The 16990-nt window shown below is 46.5% G+C and overlaps 1 protein-coding gene across 1 annotated transcript in view; it reads right to left on the reverse strand.

Annotated features, from left to right (window-relative positions):
* Positions 1 to 315: 315 nt before the first annotated feature.
* The window catches only part of LOC307206855 (T-cell surface glycoprotein CD4-like), a 29056-nt gene continuing 12381 nt past the window's right edge, over positions 316 to 16990 (reverse strand). The window contains exons 2-9 of the mRNA XM_079960299.1: positions 10316 to 10405; positions 9326 to 9487; positions 9070 to 9219; positions 8660 to 8917; positions 7124 to 7423; positions 1762 to 1995; positions 549 to 676; positions 316 to 435 (exon numbers count right to left, since the gene is read on the reverse strand). Coding sequence (XP_079816425.1) covers positions 331 to 435; positions 549 to 676; positions 1762 to 1995; positions 7124 to 7423; positions 8660 to 8917; positions 9070 to 9219; positions 9326 to 9487; positions 10316 to 10358 — 1380 coding nt within the window. The 5' untranslated portion in view covers positions 10359 to 10405 and the 3' untranslated portion in view covers positions 316 to 330. The remainder of the gene's footprint in view (positions 436 to 548; positions 677 to 1761; positions 1996 to 7123; positions 7424 to 8659; positions 8918 to 9069; positions 9220 to 9325; positions 9488 to 10315; positions 10406 to 16990) is intronic.

Here is a 16990-nt window from a genome sequence, read left to right on the forward strand (position 1 = left end):
CATGTTCATGCAAGCTTTACTTGGTTTAACTGGTAGACTATTCAAGTAGAACTTCAGGTGATTAATGGGGTAGAGGACAAATTTTAACTGGTGATGCTGAGAGCTTGTTTATCATTTTTGAGGCTATTTTCATTTTGGTTCATTACTGCAAAACAAAACCGCTAAAGGTGGTATTAAAAGAGAGATAACCCTGTTCTCTTTAATCTGTCTTGTCTCTTCTCTCTCTTGGTAGAGAATAACAAGTGTCATCAGCTGGTCTTGTTGACTCCTAGTCCCCTCTCCCTGAGGAAGACTTGGAAAATTATAAGTGACAAAGGGTCCTCCTTTAAGTCAATGCAGGGTATCTGCTGAGTGCTCTGGTACGTACTTATGACACTGACAAGTCTTCTTTTCAAGCAGGTGCTGCCTGGCCTGAGCCATCCTCCTTGCTCTTTGCTGCCAAAAAATAAAGCAGAGTTTTATGTTCTTCCAAGTTCTCTTCCACAGACTTCTGTATGTACAAGTATTTTCCCCCTCCCCTTTCCATTTATAAGCACATATCCACTCACCCTTTTCTGTTTAACAGTTTTGCAACTGAACACACACACTCCTATGATGATCAACAGCAGCAACATCACACCAGCTCCAATGGCTATGTAAGTCAGTGAGAATGAATTGGACACAGTTGAGGCCTCATCTGTGGCAAAAAGGAGAGTTGAGATGAGAGGAGGATACACATATGAAATGGAAATAAATAATATAGGATGGAAACAAATGATACAGGGTGGTAGTCAACAAAGTTTTGCCCAGAGTAGAAATCAATGGACCCAACTTCATCAATTTCATTGGGTCTACCATGAGAAAAACTCACTGTGCTGAAAATTACCAAAGCCACATGCATCTGATGATGTATGCTTTGGCCTACGAAAACAAATGCCATTCTAAATGTATTACATCATTCAAGTGAAAAGACCTTGTGGTTTTTGCTGCAATGGGCTGCCATGGCTACCACTTCTGGAAATCCGCTCCACTTCCCAGTGGGGAGGAGTTGTGGTGGACCGCATGGCCACCCACTCCCCACCGGGGGCAGGGGATTTTCTCCCCTGTTGCCTGGGGGATCCCGGCCACGTCAGAGCCCGGCCAGCCAATCCGCTAGCCGGGGGGGCGTGGCCGGAGCCGTTTGGCTCGCTTCCTCAATCACCCGCCCTCCCTCCCTATTTTGCAGGTTAGGCAATGACCTTGCTATGGACTTCGGTTGGTCGCCTTGGTTGTCCGAGGGGCCTGGTAGGAACTTTTCCACTTGGCAAATTGGCACTGGCCGCTTGGTTTTCGCCTACCTCGTAGCAATCACCACAACTTTGTTAGGGTTGCGGTTAGGCACTGTTTGACTTGTGTGGGGGAGGGGAGGTGTGGCCATCACCTGCCCCTCCATGCTTAAGGGTATTCCGTTAAAGGAATCCGGGGGTGTTGATCTAGTCTGAAGCCCGGCTGGGGGCTAGGGCCTTGACACGACCCCAATGGGAACACCAGGGGGAGCTTGAGTTGGTTTGCATTGACAGGGCTCCCCCTACTGGTGGCTTACCCTTACTGGACTTCCTGCACAATGGGCAGGAGTCAGATACAGTCAGGTCCAATCAATGCCTAAGCCAATACTGCTCACATTCTGTAATTTCAAGAAAGTTGTGGCCAAAATTTGCCCAATAACATAAACCTAATATTTGTGTCCTTGCGTGAGTTATTTCCAACGAGGGGGTGGCTGCGGGGTCTTGACACGCAACATACCCACAAAGTAGATCATACTGAGCTTCTCTTCGCCCTGCACCATGAGGCTGCACTTCCACTCCCCTGCACTTCTGGTCTCATAACAAAATTTGCCCTCTGGAAGGTGAGTTTCACATTTGGGCGAGTCACGCCTATTATTCCAGCACAGCTGAGCCATAGAAAGATCAGGAGCAGAGACATGACAGCAGAGGCTCACATTTTCTTTGGAATCCAGTCTAGGGCGGTCAGCAGAAGCTGCAGGGAAGACAAGAAAGGAACGTTCACAGAGGTCCTGTTTCCACAAAGCTCAGGAGAGAATGCCAAGCCTCCATGCTGGAGATGCTCACTGCTACAAGAGACACATTCATCTTATGATCTAAGGTTCTAGGCTGCCTGACTCACAAGAAAGGCTTCCTCCCAATGGAAAGGCAAAAACACTTGGATCGACACACAGACTTGAGGTGCTACAGCTCAATCGGCTTTTATTTTTTGTATGTGGGGTGGGGTGGGGTGGGGTGGATGTTTATTGGGCCTGGGAATTTGTTTGATTTTATGTTTTTGTAATTTTTATAAGTTTTATTGTTTTTTGTTTGTATTGTTTTGTTTGTGTTGTTGCTTTTTTGTTGTTGTTTTTTGAAGGGGTTATTTTGTTCTTAAGGGGAGGGGTCAGGGCTGCCGGGGAGTGGGCCCCAGCCCACAAAATGGCTGGGGCATGTTCCACAGGGGGGGATGCACTGGGACAACCGATCTCAGTGATCACGGGTAGGAGGAGGAGTTACGCTAAGACCAGACCATGTCATTACAGAGGAGGCAGGTTTAGTCGTTGTCTGAGGACTATCCCTGCCTCCGGGTCTGGTCCTGACCGGATGAATACTAGAATCAGCAAGGGATACCCACATGACCTGAAAGTGTTGCTGTGCAATGCCAGGTCAATGATTCATAAGACCACTGCCATCCATGACTTGATCATGGATGGAGGACTTGACCTGGCATGTGTAACAGAGACTTGGTTGGATGAAGCAGATGGGCCTGTCCTTGCCGCTGCTTGTCCACCAGGTTTCTCTTACGCACAGCAACCCAGGCCTTGTGGGCGGGGAGGGGGGGTTGCAGTGATTTTTAGGAAGTCATTAGTTTGCACCAGGCGTCCTATTGGGAAGACCCAGTTTTCTGAGTGCATGTTCTGGAAGTTGGGCAATAGGGGCAGTACAGGATTCCTTTTGGTGTACCGACCTCCCCGCTGCACCAAGGATTCCCTGCCCGAGCTGCTTCAGGTCGTGGCGGATGTTCTCCTGGAGACACCTAGCTTGGTCGTCCTAGGGGATTTTAACATCCATGCCGACACGACCTTACAAGGGGCCGCTCGGGACTTCGTGGAAAGCATGGCCTCCATGGGGCTGTCCCTGAATAAGTCTGGCCCAACCCATAGCCGCGGACATGCCTTGGACCTGGTGTTTACCTCTACGGATGTTGGTGATCTGACACTAAGTAAAAGTGAAACGAAAGAAGTGCCATGGTCAGATCACTTCCTGGTGCAACTGGACTTCTCTGCGACCCATCCCCTCTGCAGGGAGGTGGGACCGATTCGGATGGTCCGCCCCCGCCACTTAATGGATCCAAATGGTTTCCAGAGAGTGGTAGGGGATGCTTTATCCCATGTTGATGGCCTTTCAGCCGATTCCCTGGTGGCCCGCTGGAATGCGGAATTAACCAGGGCTATTGACTGTTTGGCTCCGAAGCGCCCTCTCCGATTGCATGGAGCCCGGAGAGCCCCGTGGTTTTCCACGGATCTGAGGGCAATGAAACAATCGTTGAGACGGCTAGAGCGCCGGTGGCGGATAACCCATTCTGAATCTGACCGGACACAGGTTAGAGCTCAACGTCGAGCCTACCAAGTGGCGATAGCGACGGCGAAGAAGACTTTCTTCACCGCCTCTATTGCATCTGCAGAAAACAGCAGCAGGAGACTCTTTCAGGTGGTTCACAATTTAGCGGAACCACCTGTAACATCGGGGCCCAGTACGGGCCACATGTTCTCCTGCAATGATTTTGCAAATTTTTTTGCAGATAAAATCGCTCAGATTCGGGAAGAAGTAGACTCCACCGTGGGAGCAGGGCCGGGGCGGGAGAGTGCTAGAGTCCTGTCTGGTCAAGTTGTGTGGGATCAATTCCAAGCTGTTACCTCCGAGGATATGGACAGGCTGCTCGGACGAGTGAAGTCAACCACCTGTCTCCTGGATCCTTGCCCATCCTGGCTTATAAAAGCTAGCCGGGAAGGACTGGGCGATGGGCTTCGTGGGGTGGTGAATGCTTCCCTCCGTGAGGGAGCCTTCCCAGACCCGCTGAAAGAGGCGGTTATTAAACCACTTCTTAAAAAACCATCTCTAGATGCGGCCACGATGGCCAATTATCGCCCAGTCTCAAACCTTCCATTCTTGGGCAAGGTGATTGAGCGAGTGGTTGCTGAACAACTCCAGGCACGCCTGGAAGAAGCGGACCATTTGGATCCCTTCCAGTCGGGATTCAGGCCTCATCATGGGACTGAAACTGCCTTGGTCGCACTGGTTGATGACCTCCGGCGGGCTAGGGACAAAGGTGAGAGCTGTTTCCTAGTTCTGCTGGATCTCTCAGCGGCGTTTGATACCATCGACCATGACATCCTTCTGGACCGTCTTGAGGGGCTGGGAGCTGGGGGCACTGTCATACAGTGGTTCCGCTCCTTCCTCCTGGGCCGTGTTCAGAAAGTGGTGGTGGGGGATGAGTGTTCAGACCCCTGGGCTCTCACTTGTGGGGTACCTCAGGGTTCTGTTCCCTCCCCCATGCTTTTCAACATCTACATGCAGCCGCTGGGAGGGATCATCAGGAGGTTTGGGCTGGGTGTTCATCAGTATGCAGATGATACCCAGCTCTACCTCTCTTTTAAATCAGAACCAGTGAAGGCGGTGAAGGTCCTGTGTGAGTGCCTGGAGGCGGTTGGAGGATGGATGGCGGCTAACAGATTGAGGTTGAATCCTGACAAGACAGAAGTACTGTTTTTGGGGGACAGGAGGCGGGCAGGTGTGGAGGATTCCCTGGTCCTGAATGGGGTAACTGTGCCCCTGAAGGACCAGGTGCGCAGCCTGGGAGTCATTTTGGACTCACAGCTGTCCATGGAGGCACAGGTCAAATCTGTATCCAGGGCAGCTGTTTACCAGCTCCATCTGGTACGTAGGCTGAGACCCTATCTGCCTGCAGACTGTCTCGCCAGAGTGGTACATGCTCTGGTTATCTCCCGCTTGGACTATTGCAATGCGCTCTACGTGGGGCTACCTTTGAAGGTGACCCGGAAACTACAACTAATCCAGAATGCGGCAGCTAGACTGGTGACTGGGAGCGGCCGCCGAGACCATATAACACCGGTCTTGAAAGACCTACATTGGCTCCCAGTACGTTTCCGAGCACAATTCAAAGTGTTGGTGTTGACCTTTAAAGCCCTAAATGGCCTCGGTCCAGTATATCTGAAGGAGCGTCTCCTCCCCCATCGGTCTGCCCGGACACTGAGGTCCAGCTCCGAGGGCCTTCTGGCGGTTCCCTCCCTGCGAGAAGCAAAGCTACAGGGAACCAGGCAGAGGGCCTTCTCGGTGGTGGCGCCCGCCCTGTGGAATGCCCTCCCATCGGATGTCAAGGCGATGGACAACTACCTGACATTCAGAAAACATCTGAAGGCAGCCCTGTTCAGGGAAGTTTTTAATATGTGATATTTTAGTGTATTTTTCATCTCTGTTGGAAGCCGCCCAGAGTGGCTGGGGAAACCCAGCCAGATGGGCGGGGTACAAATAATAAATTATTATTATTATTATTATTATTATTATTATTTAGAGGGCCACAGTGCAGAGGAAGTCAGTGTACACTGTCCATATTTTGGGCACCAGCTTATATCCTGGTTTGGCATATGGTCCTGGGTCCTTTTGCTACCCTCCAAACACACAAGTGGAGGCACTTTTAAGTGTGGAACAAAACAGTACCAAAGCAGTGCTCTACTTTTTGCACTGGTTTGCAGTCAACCAGATGAGGTTGTGTTTCTGACCCTTTACTATTACACTATTACTTTATTATTACGGCTATTAGCCCATAAAATATGTACAAAGATAAAAGCACAGAAGCATAAAAAACCAATACATCTAACAACAGAAGGGGAACACCACGATGCAAGGGTGGGTCATTGAGCAGTGACAAATAACAGCTTGGGGCCCGCAAAGATCCAGGGGACGGTTCACAAAAAGGACGGTCCACAGAAAGGAAAACTGGAGGCGAGATCCGTCATGCACTCTCATCATAACTGTCCGATTAGTTTTTGTTGTTGTTGTTGTTGTTGTTTGGTGGGGTTTTTTTGGTGGTTTTTGTGTGTGAAATAACCGCATTCAGGAATCTCGCCACCTGCAGAGTTACAGAAGGGTCTGTGTCCTGCAAAAGCAGTGCGGCATGTGACTCAACGGGCCTGCCAACCAAGCGCAGTAAAGCAGGACCCAGGAATTTAGTCCTGGCTATGCTATGTAAGGGACAGTTGAACATTATATGTGGAAGAGATTCAACTGTTTTCCCGTTACACTCGCATAGCGGAGACACCAAACCCTTGGAAAATCTGTGGCTCAGCAGGTTCGATGGGAAAACATTGAACCTTGCACGAATAAATGCAAGTCGGTGTGGTACAGATGAAAGAGATGACATGTATGATGGAAGGCCAAGTGGTGGGGTTATTCCGTGATACCTGGGGGAACAGACACCCCCACCCATGGAGAGGTTGTGTTGATTATCAATGTCGGCTAATCTTTGCTCGATAAGGCTTTTGGCTGAGCGTAGGTTCATCTTTAAGGAGTCCGCTGGGGAAATTCCGATGCTCAGAAGTTTGGCATGGATTTTTCCTACCCACGGGTTAACAAAGTCATCCCGCCAGAGGCACTGAAAGAGGTAATGGTCGGGAAGCCTATGCCAGCTGGACAGCCAATAGCCAATTTCTGACCCTTTACTTGTGACCCCGGTTTGAGTGTCAGTTACTCTGTTGGGGGGTGGGGCAGCAGGGAAGGTGGGGTCTGCAGCACAAAACAGCACCAAACCAATCAGGCAGCAAACTGCCTTGGGCTGGGCTGACCAAACCATCAAAACACCCTCTCTCCCAGTGCCGTTATTCCAATCCAAATCAAAGCACCCTTCAGTTGCTTCAGAGTTTTTGTTTCTTTTGACCTCACATCTATTTTGCCCAAAGTTTTAAGAGTTCCCGGGAATTGTTTCTGTTTTTCAACCAGAAGTTTCACCAGGTCTAGATGGGATAGTTTTTGCAAGTGTGATATAAGCAGTGTTATGGTCCTTGTTTACACCATAACACAAAGGGATCGAGGCTTATTCTTACCTTTCATCACTACCAAGCGGGTGGTCTTACTCAATTTCCTCCGTGTAAACGCAATACTGCACTTGTACTCTCCAGCATGCTCAGACTGGACCTTGTCTATCGTTTGCTGAAGTAGGGAACTGTTAAAATTGTTTAAGTCAGCCTCCACAATGGTCTTGTTATCCTTTGTCCATCTCAAAACTGGGTTTCTTAGGATGTTCTTTGGAATATCTTGGAAGTCAATGTTCAATTCACATGAAAGGACAACTGTGCTATTAACAGCTGCATACCTTGTATCTCCATCCAGTGAATTAGCAAAACCTGATTTTAAGACAGAAAAAACAGGAATAAATAATTTCCATTTTCCTCAGTAAAGAGTAGGGAGAAACTCTCTTCCCCTTATAGAATTCTAGAAAGGCCTTACTTGTGTACCTATTTCTGGGTTCCCTAAATGAAGTAGACTCTGCAAAGAAAAAGCTATGAAAATGAAAAAGGGGCTGCATCATCACCATCAAGTACTCAAAGATCTCTTCTCCAAAGTTTGGCAAATGCACCATGTAAAGGCAAGGGGGCCAGATGGTAACAGAAACTGGCACTGGAGTAATTAAGAAAGACTATTCAAGGGACAATGAAAGTGCTGCTCAACCCCCCACCCAGTATTAATCAGTCAACAAGAAGCAAGGAATTTGCAGGACCAACTTTCCATTAAAGGTACAAGTTTCCTGAAAGGCCTTTAAAACTTTTTACTTGTCCACAGCGGAAAGAGAGGTTATGCAACTGAGTTTTATTGCAAAAAAAAAAAAAACTGTCAAAAGAGAAGAAGTGGGGTGTGCACAGAAAATGATCTGGCAACAATGTCCTCCAGATTATCCATAAAAATAAGTGATTGAACAAATGATGGCGATTCCAGCCTTTAACTCGGACGGCCTGGAAGCATCACACAGTCACTACAATATCTTTTACGCTTCCCTTTATAATGTTGTACAACTTGGCAGAATTAACCATGATGCATAAGACCTCTTCAGGTTGTCCCCATCACTGTGGATGGTGACTGTCTGCAGTAGGGAAGCAGGTTTTGTTTTTTTAGGGTAGGCTACTGATGCATTTTATAACCCTGGTTTTCTGCTCACGTAGGCTCCCTGATGCAGATGGCCACCTTCCAACTTGTGGAAGGAAACAAATGGGATAGGGATGGGGCACACTCCTCCCGCTTCCTCCTCCACGTAACATTAATATAACGTGTTTTTCGCTCTATAAGACGCACCAGACCACAAGACGCACGTAGTTTTGGAGGAGGAAAACAAGAAAAAAAATATTCTGAATCTCAGAAGCCAGAACAGCAAGAGGGATTGCTGCGCAGTGAAAGCAGCAATCCCTCTTGCTGTTCTGGCTTCTGGGATAGCTGCGCAGCCTGCATTCGCTCCATAAGACACAAACACATTTCCCCTTACTTTTTAGGAGGGAAAAAGTGAGTCTTATAGAGCCAAAAATACAGTAGTTGTTGTTGTTGGTTCTTCTACAAGGAAAAGAACCGACGAGGTCAGTGATTTTTCCTACCTATCACTTTGACATCATGGGTGATGCGAAGCCCACTACGAATAATGACACATTCCCAGGTCCCTTGGTCCTCCTGAGCTTTAAGGTCCTTTATCTGCAGCCTCCGATCTTTATTTTGTAGAGTCCATCGTGCTTTTTTATTCGTTATTTTTGACTTGTTGGGGCCAAACCACTCAACCTGGGTAGACGTGTCCAAGGATGACAGTTCCAGTTGTGTAATGTCACCCTCCAGGAGGTATTCATCTGAAGGTCCTTTTACTATGAAGGGGGGGAGAAAGCCTTATTAGGTTAATTGTTTTTATCTAGGGCTCTTCCCTGCCCTTCTCCCCCAAGGAAGTGCAGGAAGATGGGACAGGTGAAAAAGGAGTTGACATTTAACTTTTCTTCTTTCTCCGTATCACACCACTCACCCCTCCACAAGTTAAGATTAGTAGTTTTTATTTTCCCATGCGCTTCACATGTATACGGTCCTTCCTTTCCATTTCTCATAGTTAAAGAGTAATCCCCTTTATCTGCATTCTTTAATGAGTATGTTGCTGATGATGATGATGAGGAGGAACCTTTGAAAGAAGTGGAGTCACAGAGAATTAAAGCTTTTCATCAGAGAGCAAAGGTTCTGCCTTCCCTCTTTTAAACGCATAATGAATGGTACAACTGGATTTTTACCTTTTAAAAGTTGTCCATGCAGATATTTAATTATTATTTCTGATTTATATTTCCAGATCACTAGAACGCTTGGGTTAACTGTATCAACTTGGCAAGGAAGGGTAACTTCTTGCCCATACGTAGCATCTATGTAATGCTCTTCACTCACATGAAACATCACACCTGAAAGACACACAGGCTTAAAAAACACAAAAACAAAACCACATGGAAAAACAAAAACAGGTCAACAGAATTCTCCCCTCCGTGCTGAATTCTGGGGTTTCCCGACCCAAAGCTTACAATCTGAACACCATCTTTGGACTTCATAGTACCTTCATTTTCGTATATGCTTGCATTTATGTTCTCTTTTTCTTAATAGCTTTTATTTAAGTGTTTCTTTATGTCACTCAAGTGTCACTAGAAAATGCATCAATTTGGATTTAATACTGAGAATTTGATCAACCCCCAGAATAAATAGGAGTACAAAGGACTGCCACAGTAATTCTAATTTCTGCAGGAGCTCTTACGTCTAGTTTTAAACCAAAAGATTGACCAGATTTGCGGCCAGCATGAAAACTTGCTTTTGAGTGCTGAAGTCAGCGTTACAGTAGATCAACCACTGTCAACCATATGGGTCACCCCAAGTCTCTGGAACCACAACAACTACTAAATCTGTTCCTGAAAATCTCTGCTATTTTTGCCGCCCCCCCCCCCCCCCATTTGTTACCAAGAGAAGGCAGCCTTCTGTGAGCAGGAGATATTGATCCCAGCAATCCAGTGCAATATAGTAAAAAGGTGTGCAGGTCTTTTTTGTAGTAACAATGTACAGCAACAATAAGAACACAGTATGGGCCATGGCAAGGGGGGAAATGGGTCATATGGAAATGGTTCCTATGTGGACCAACACAGCTAGCTCGCTTTGCTTTTTCAGCTTTCATTATATTTCTAGCCAAAGCAAAACATGTGTGTTGGTGACTCTGGCACTATGTGTGCCTGCTGAAGAGAACTTACCCAGGACAAAGGAAACAAGAATGCATCTCAAGATCATATCCATCGGTAGAGCTTTGCGTACTGCAGACTCGGTCTTCTGTCTAAGGGATCCTAGCAGGGAAAGGTCAGAAATCTTGTAGAAGAAGAAGAAGAGTTTGGATTTGATATCCCCTAAGGAGTCTCAAAGCGGCTAACAATCTCCTTTTCCCTTCCTCCCCCACAACAAACACTCTGTGAGGTGAGTGGGGCTGAGAGACTTCGGAGAAGTGTGACTGGCCCAAGGTCACCCAGCAGCTGCATGTGGAGGAGCGGGGAAGCAAACCCGGTTCACCAGATTACGAGTCCACTGCTCTTAACCACTACACCACACTGGCTCTCCTGATTGTATCAGTGAAGTCAGCAGTGGTTTCTTCCCTGAATATATCATACATAATATATAGACAGAAAATAGTCAACTGATTGATAATATGGCCTGGTGTGCAGTTAGTCATTTGGAAGCTGGTCCTCTCTATCAGGTAGTCATTATGGGTGATGTGTGGCTGCCACTGATATCTGTTCAGCAAAGTAACTAGGGTGGTGCAACTGGTGTCCCAACACCAGCTGCAAGATTGTGGTGGAGGTGCAAGATTTGCTGCCGCCAACAGAATAAATTATAATTTAAATATAATTTTCATATTTATTTCATTATGGGGGGGAAACCCAGAATTACCCACATGTAATTAATAAAACCATTCCAAATAGTGAAACCAGACAGAGGGCCTTCTCGGTAGTGGCGCCCGCCCTGTGGAACGCCCTCCCATCAGATGTCAAGGAAATAAGACATCTGAAGATAGCCCTATTTAGGGAAGTTTTTAATACTTAATGTGGTATTGTTTTTAACACTCGATTGGGAGACGCCCAGAGTGGCTGGGGGAACTCAGCCAGATGGGTGGGGTATAAATTATTATTATTATTAATCCCATTTGGGTAATTTTGATTTTTGATAGTGAAATAAATATGAATGGAATCTTTAAATGTATGAAATTTGTTCACGGTTCTAATGGGACCCCTTTTTTGCTTCCTATTGTTCTAAATTATCATCCCTACGCTTCACTGGACCACAGGTGCAAGGAATGGTTGTGAGACTCTGTTGCCTTGCTGCCATATTTCATATTGAGGGCTATTTTGTCTTATTTTTAAAAACCAAGATACTCAGAAAATGAACCGATCAGATTGTGTATAGTAGAACAATCTTGCTCATCCTCCCAAAACTCCTCGATAAGCTAATAGTAAATTATTACTGAGAAAATGTGGACCTGATCCAGAGGCCTTTTTGCTGCCAAAATCCAACTTAACCACTGAAATATTAAAGCGTAGCTCTAAAATCTGCTTTCGGAAGAGGACCTGGATGCCATTACTTTATCCAGTTGTTCCAATACATTCCCCACCTTAAAATCATACCATGGGAAAAAGAAATACTTGGCAGAGCTAACTTCTTTTTCTTTGCCAAGCACTTACAGCCCTGTATTTTCAGACTATGAAATTCAATTTTCTGGAAGGGAGATTTAAGAAAATCCCTAGAGATCAGCACTTTTGCATATGCAGCAACCCCTGGGTAGAGGACACGACACACAATATGTCATATGGTAAACTGCATATGTAATACCTAGGCAAAAATATTTAGAGAAATCTTTAGCATTGGCCACATGGGGAGCTGGTGTCTGCAATCTGTAGCAGGTGACATTGAGCGGAGGAAGGCGCTCCCCTGAGCTAGAGTCATTGAGTAATAAAAATGTAGAGTTGGAAGGGACCGAGGGTCATCTAGTACACCCCCCTGCAATACAGGAATCATTTACCCAACATGTGGCTCGAACTCGCAACCCTGAGATTAAGAGTCTCATGCTCTACCCACTGAGCTATCTGACAAATAAATTAAATTCCACGAACAACCTCCTCTGCTTCATCTAAAAAAAAGAGAGAAAACTAACTTTTAACTTGCTTTTTAAATTTCTGATTTGGCACTACAGTGGTACCTCGGGTTAAGTACTTAATTCGTTTCGGAGGTCCGTTCTTAACCTGAAACTGTTCTTAACCTGAAGCACCACTTTAGCTAATGGGGCCTCCTGCTGCCGCCGGAGCACGATTTCTGTTCTCATCCTGAAGCAAAGTTCTTAACCTGAGGTACTGTTTCTGGGTTAGTGGAGTCTGTAACCTGAAGCGTATGTAACCTGAAGCGTATGTAACCCGAGGTACCACTGTACTTGGTTACTTTAAAACAGATACAATGGTACCTCAGGTTACAAACACTTTGTGTTACATACTCCGCTCACCCGGAAGTAGTACCTTGGGTTAAGAACTTTACCTCAGGAGGAGAACAGAAATCGTGAGCTCCTGTTGCTCGGTCCCTGCTCCTGCCAACCTAGCAGTTTGAAAGCACGTCAAAGTGCAAGTAGATAAATAAGTACTGCTCCGGCGGGAAGGGAAACAGCGTTTCCGTGCGCTGCTCTGGTTTGCCAGAAGCGGCTTAGTCCTGCTGGCCACATGACCCGGAAGCTGTATGCCGGCTCCCTCGGCCAATAAAGCGAGATGAGCGCCGCAACCCCAGAGTCGGCCACGACTGCACCTAATGGTCAGGGGTCCCTTTACCTTTACCTTTATGTCGGTGCAGTAATAGGAAACTATGCAACCTTGAAGTCACAGAGCTCAATCATGTTGAATTGCTGATGAGTGTTAAGATCTCAGCAAGACAGACCACCCGAAACTCCCTTAGTTGGATAAATAACTTATCATCCTGAAAATTTAGAATAGGTCTTCGTGCCCTTCATCCTTTGTCCAGATAGTAAAATTGCCTTTGAGTGATACTCTGCTGCATGGCAGGCTGTGCCAACAGTCTCTTTGAAAGGTGAAGGTTAGCTTTTAAAAGCTTCTTTTGATTTTCCTTGAGTATAGCATAAAAGTTTGGCACATTTCCCCACAGGAAGTATTAATCTAGCTATGCACAATTTTGAAAGTTCAATGTGTGAGAAACCAGCATTGGCGAGGAATAAAACATGACTGATAGCAAGGGAGTTATAGTGTTGAGAAAGAAAGTCACATGTATTTTGTGTGTATTTTCCCCCCTATGAGGAAATGCTGCCACATAAGGAGATTTTTAGTTTAGAAAATAGGTAGAGGACATGGCAAGAGATTATGCACGGGTGCAGAAGGGGAATAGAGAAAAGGGTTTTTCCCCTCTCCCATAATACTATCACCATCTAATGAAGCTGGATGTTGGAAGTTTCTGGACAGAGAAAAGGAGGTACTTCTGTATATAGCATGTTAAACTATGGAATTCACTCTCACAAAAGTCAATAATAGCCTTCAATGTGGGCAGCTTTAAAAGAGGATTAGACAAATTCCTGGGGGATAAGACTATCAATGGCTACTAGCCACGCTGGATATGTTCTGTCCCCATTGTTGGAAGCACATTTCCAAACACAATTCAAAGGGTTGGGGCTGACCTTTAAAGCCCTAAATGGCCTCGGCCCTGTACACCTCCACCCCCATCGTTCAGCCTGGACACTGATGTTCAGCTCCGAGGGCCTTCTGGCGGTTCCCTCACTGCAAGAAGTGAGATTACAGGGAACCACGCAGAGGACCTTCTTGGTAGTTGCACCAGTCCTGCAGAACGCCCTCCCGTCAGATGTTAAGGAGATAAAGAACTACACAACTTTTAGAAGACATCCGAAGGCATCCCTGTATAGAGAAGTTTGTAATGTTTGATTTTTTTACTGTGCTTAATGTTTTTAACTTGTTGGAAGCTGCCCAGAGTGGCTGGGGCAACCCAGCCAGATGGGCGTCAAACAAACAAACAAACAAACAAACCAACCAACCAACCAACAAACAAACAAACATAGCAGTTTGTCAAATCAAAATACAGTGGTACCTCAGGTTAAGTACTTAATTCATTCCGGAGGTCCGTTCTTAACCTGAAACTGTTCTTAACCTGAAGCACCACTTTAGCTAATGGGGCCTCCTGCTGCTGCCGTGCCGCCTGAGCACGATTTCTGTTCTCATCCTGAAGCAAAGTTCTTAACCCGAGGAACTATTTCTGGGTTAGAGGAGTCTGTAACCTGAAGCGTCTGTAAGCTGAAGTGTCTGTAACCCGAGGTATCACTGTAATGGAAAGGAGGTACAAGAGTTTATCTCAAAGCTGTCTAGTTCCCTGCATGGGAACTGGGAGCATAATCAAGGCTAATGGTACTGCTGTTTTTGCTGAAACAAACTGGAACACAGGTCAATGGATCACAGGAGAGGCTTGTTGCAGTTTTGGCTCAGAGCCTATGCTACCTGAAGGATGTTCTCTGAGTAACACTTTAATGCTCTGGTAGAGTGATTGGTTTTGGGTCGCATATACAATACACTGGTCACAGTCAAAGAATTTAGTGGCTCCCTCGGAACACAAGGCAGATTCATGTAAAGAAGGTGAATGCTGAGAAGCTGAGCTGTGGTCTCTGGAGGAGCTACTATGGTGAAGTGGTTGCAAGAGGTTGCATCAGATCGATGTGACAGCACATGCAGTAGTACTGATGCTGCAGTCATAGCATATATTAACTGGGACCACAGTTGGAGAAACTGCCAGAGGTGGCCACAATATGGTGGATGGTTGTGATGAAGCCAACATTGACAGTGTAGGGTGCTAAGGTGGGGTCAACAATGTCACAAAGAAAATGACAAAGGTTACTGCCAAATTGATACTGCCAAGCCTATCTAGTGGTTGAGGTAGGGGTATCCTGTCTGGATAAATCAGAAAGGTGAACTCACTAAGGAGTATCCAGTGTACATGTACGTGTGTGTGTGAATGAGAGACAGAGAAATCCCACCTGTCTGTTAATCTAAACGAATTAAGGTTTTTTTTGTCCTGAATCCTAAGGATAGTATTTGATATAAAAGGACAAAAGGGACATATATCTTGGTGTGCCTTCCTGACAGGAGAAACATCCTGAGTTTTGTTGTTGTTGTTTAGTCGTTTAGTTGTGTCTGACTCTTCATGACCCCCTGAACCAGAGCACACAAGGCACTCCTGTCTTCCACTGCCTCCCGCAGTTTGGCCAAACTCATGCTGGTAGCTTCGAGAACACTATCCAACCATCTCGTCCTCTGTCATCCCCTTCTCCTTGTGCCCTCCATCTTCCCCAACATCAGGGTCTTTTCCAGAGAGTCTTCTCTTCTCCTGAGGTGGCCAAAGTCTTGGAGCCTCAGCTTCAGGATCTGTCCTTCCAGTGAGCACTCAGGGCTGATTTCCTTCAGAATGGAGAGGTTTGATCTTCTGGCAGTCCATGGGACTCTCCAGAGTCTCCTCCAACTTCTCCTGAGTTTTAGGAGAAGTCAAGCCTACCATCGCAAGTTATCTCCCTAAATGAAAGGCATATGAAACCAAGATAAAGGAACTGGGATTAATAGTACCACGGGGTGGAGTAGAGGAACAGTCCTTTGCATGCCTCTTCCCCAGAGCTTAGGCTCCGCTGAGACCCATGCAGAATGCCTGTGTGTGTGCTGGGATCTTATACTTTTTAAGTTATTTAGAAGCTCACTTGGTGGCTAGTTTGGCACATATAGTTGGTGGCACTGAACCTTCAGAAGCCACATGGGCACTGGGGTTTAAATCCAAGGTGGTGTTGGGCACTGATGAAACTGAAGCTGGTCTCTCAGTGGAATGACAGGACAGGCTATATAGCTTCTTCAGAGCCTGTTTCATACAAAGCGTGTTCTCCCTAAAATGAGAGCACGTGTTGCGGTGGGGGCCGCCAGGCCAATCCTCTGTTGCCAGGCAGGTTAATGGTTATTGCCTGAAGCAACGATTGGCTGACTGGGTTGCTGGGGAAAATTGCATGTTTCAAATTGGGTGGGTGGGACCAAAGGCTATAAATATTGGGGGCACACTGCTTTTGCTTTCTCTTTCGCAGAGTGTTTCGGATCACCCGCCTGCCTGCCCTGTGATCCGGTTGACGTTGCTGTGCCTGTCATGGGGTTGTCTGCCATTGGGGCAGGGGCCTAGTAGGAATTTTATCCATTTGGCTGATTGGCTGATGCCACTTGTTTTTTGCCTACTACTTAGCAATTCGTCACAACTTGTAAGGTTGCGGTTAGGCATTGGTTATAAAAAGCTAGTGGAGGAGGGGTCAGAATAGGCTGGGCCTGCCCCTCCAATGGTGCTGAAGGGAATTCCCTTAAAGGAATCCTGGGGCTTGCCACGATTTTGTCCAATCCCTGAAATGGGACCAGGGCCAGCAAGCCTTGGGGAGCTGGTTGGGTGAGCGGTGAGGGACTGTCGCTCAGCTCAACTGATCCCCAACATTGTTTTCCCTTCACTGGCTTCTGAGGGAGTTCGGAAAGTCAGTTCTGTCCCAGGCGGGGGGACAGATAGTCATAACCAATGCCTAAGCAACCACTCACAGATTATGTATTTTAATAAAGTTGTGGCCAAAATAGTGCCAAAAACCTTAAACTAAAATTATGTGTGATTTGTGAATTATTTGAGGGGTGGCTTGGGGACCTCCACACACAACGACACCTGGAGAGGAGAAGAGCAATTTCCACGGGGTTGCTTGGTATACCACTGACAGCAGGGACAAGGCTCTATGCTGTGTTCCTCTCTCCTAAGCCGAGAAGGCAAAGCATGACCTATAAAACCGCAGGTATGCAACCTGCTTTTGATTTTGTGGAGAAATACAATGC

The sequence above is a fragment of the Podarcis cretensis genome, assembly GCF_951804945.1.
Source record: "Podarcis cretensis genome assembly, chromosome: 17".
Lineage (NCBI taxonomy): Eukaryota > Metazoa > Chordata > Lepidosauria > Squamata > Lacertidae > Podarcis > Podarcis cretensis.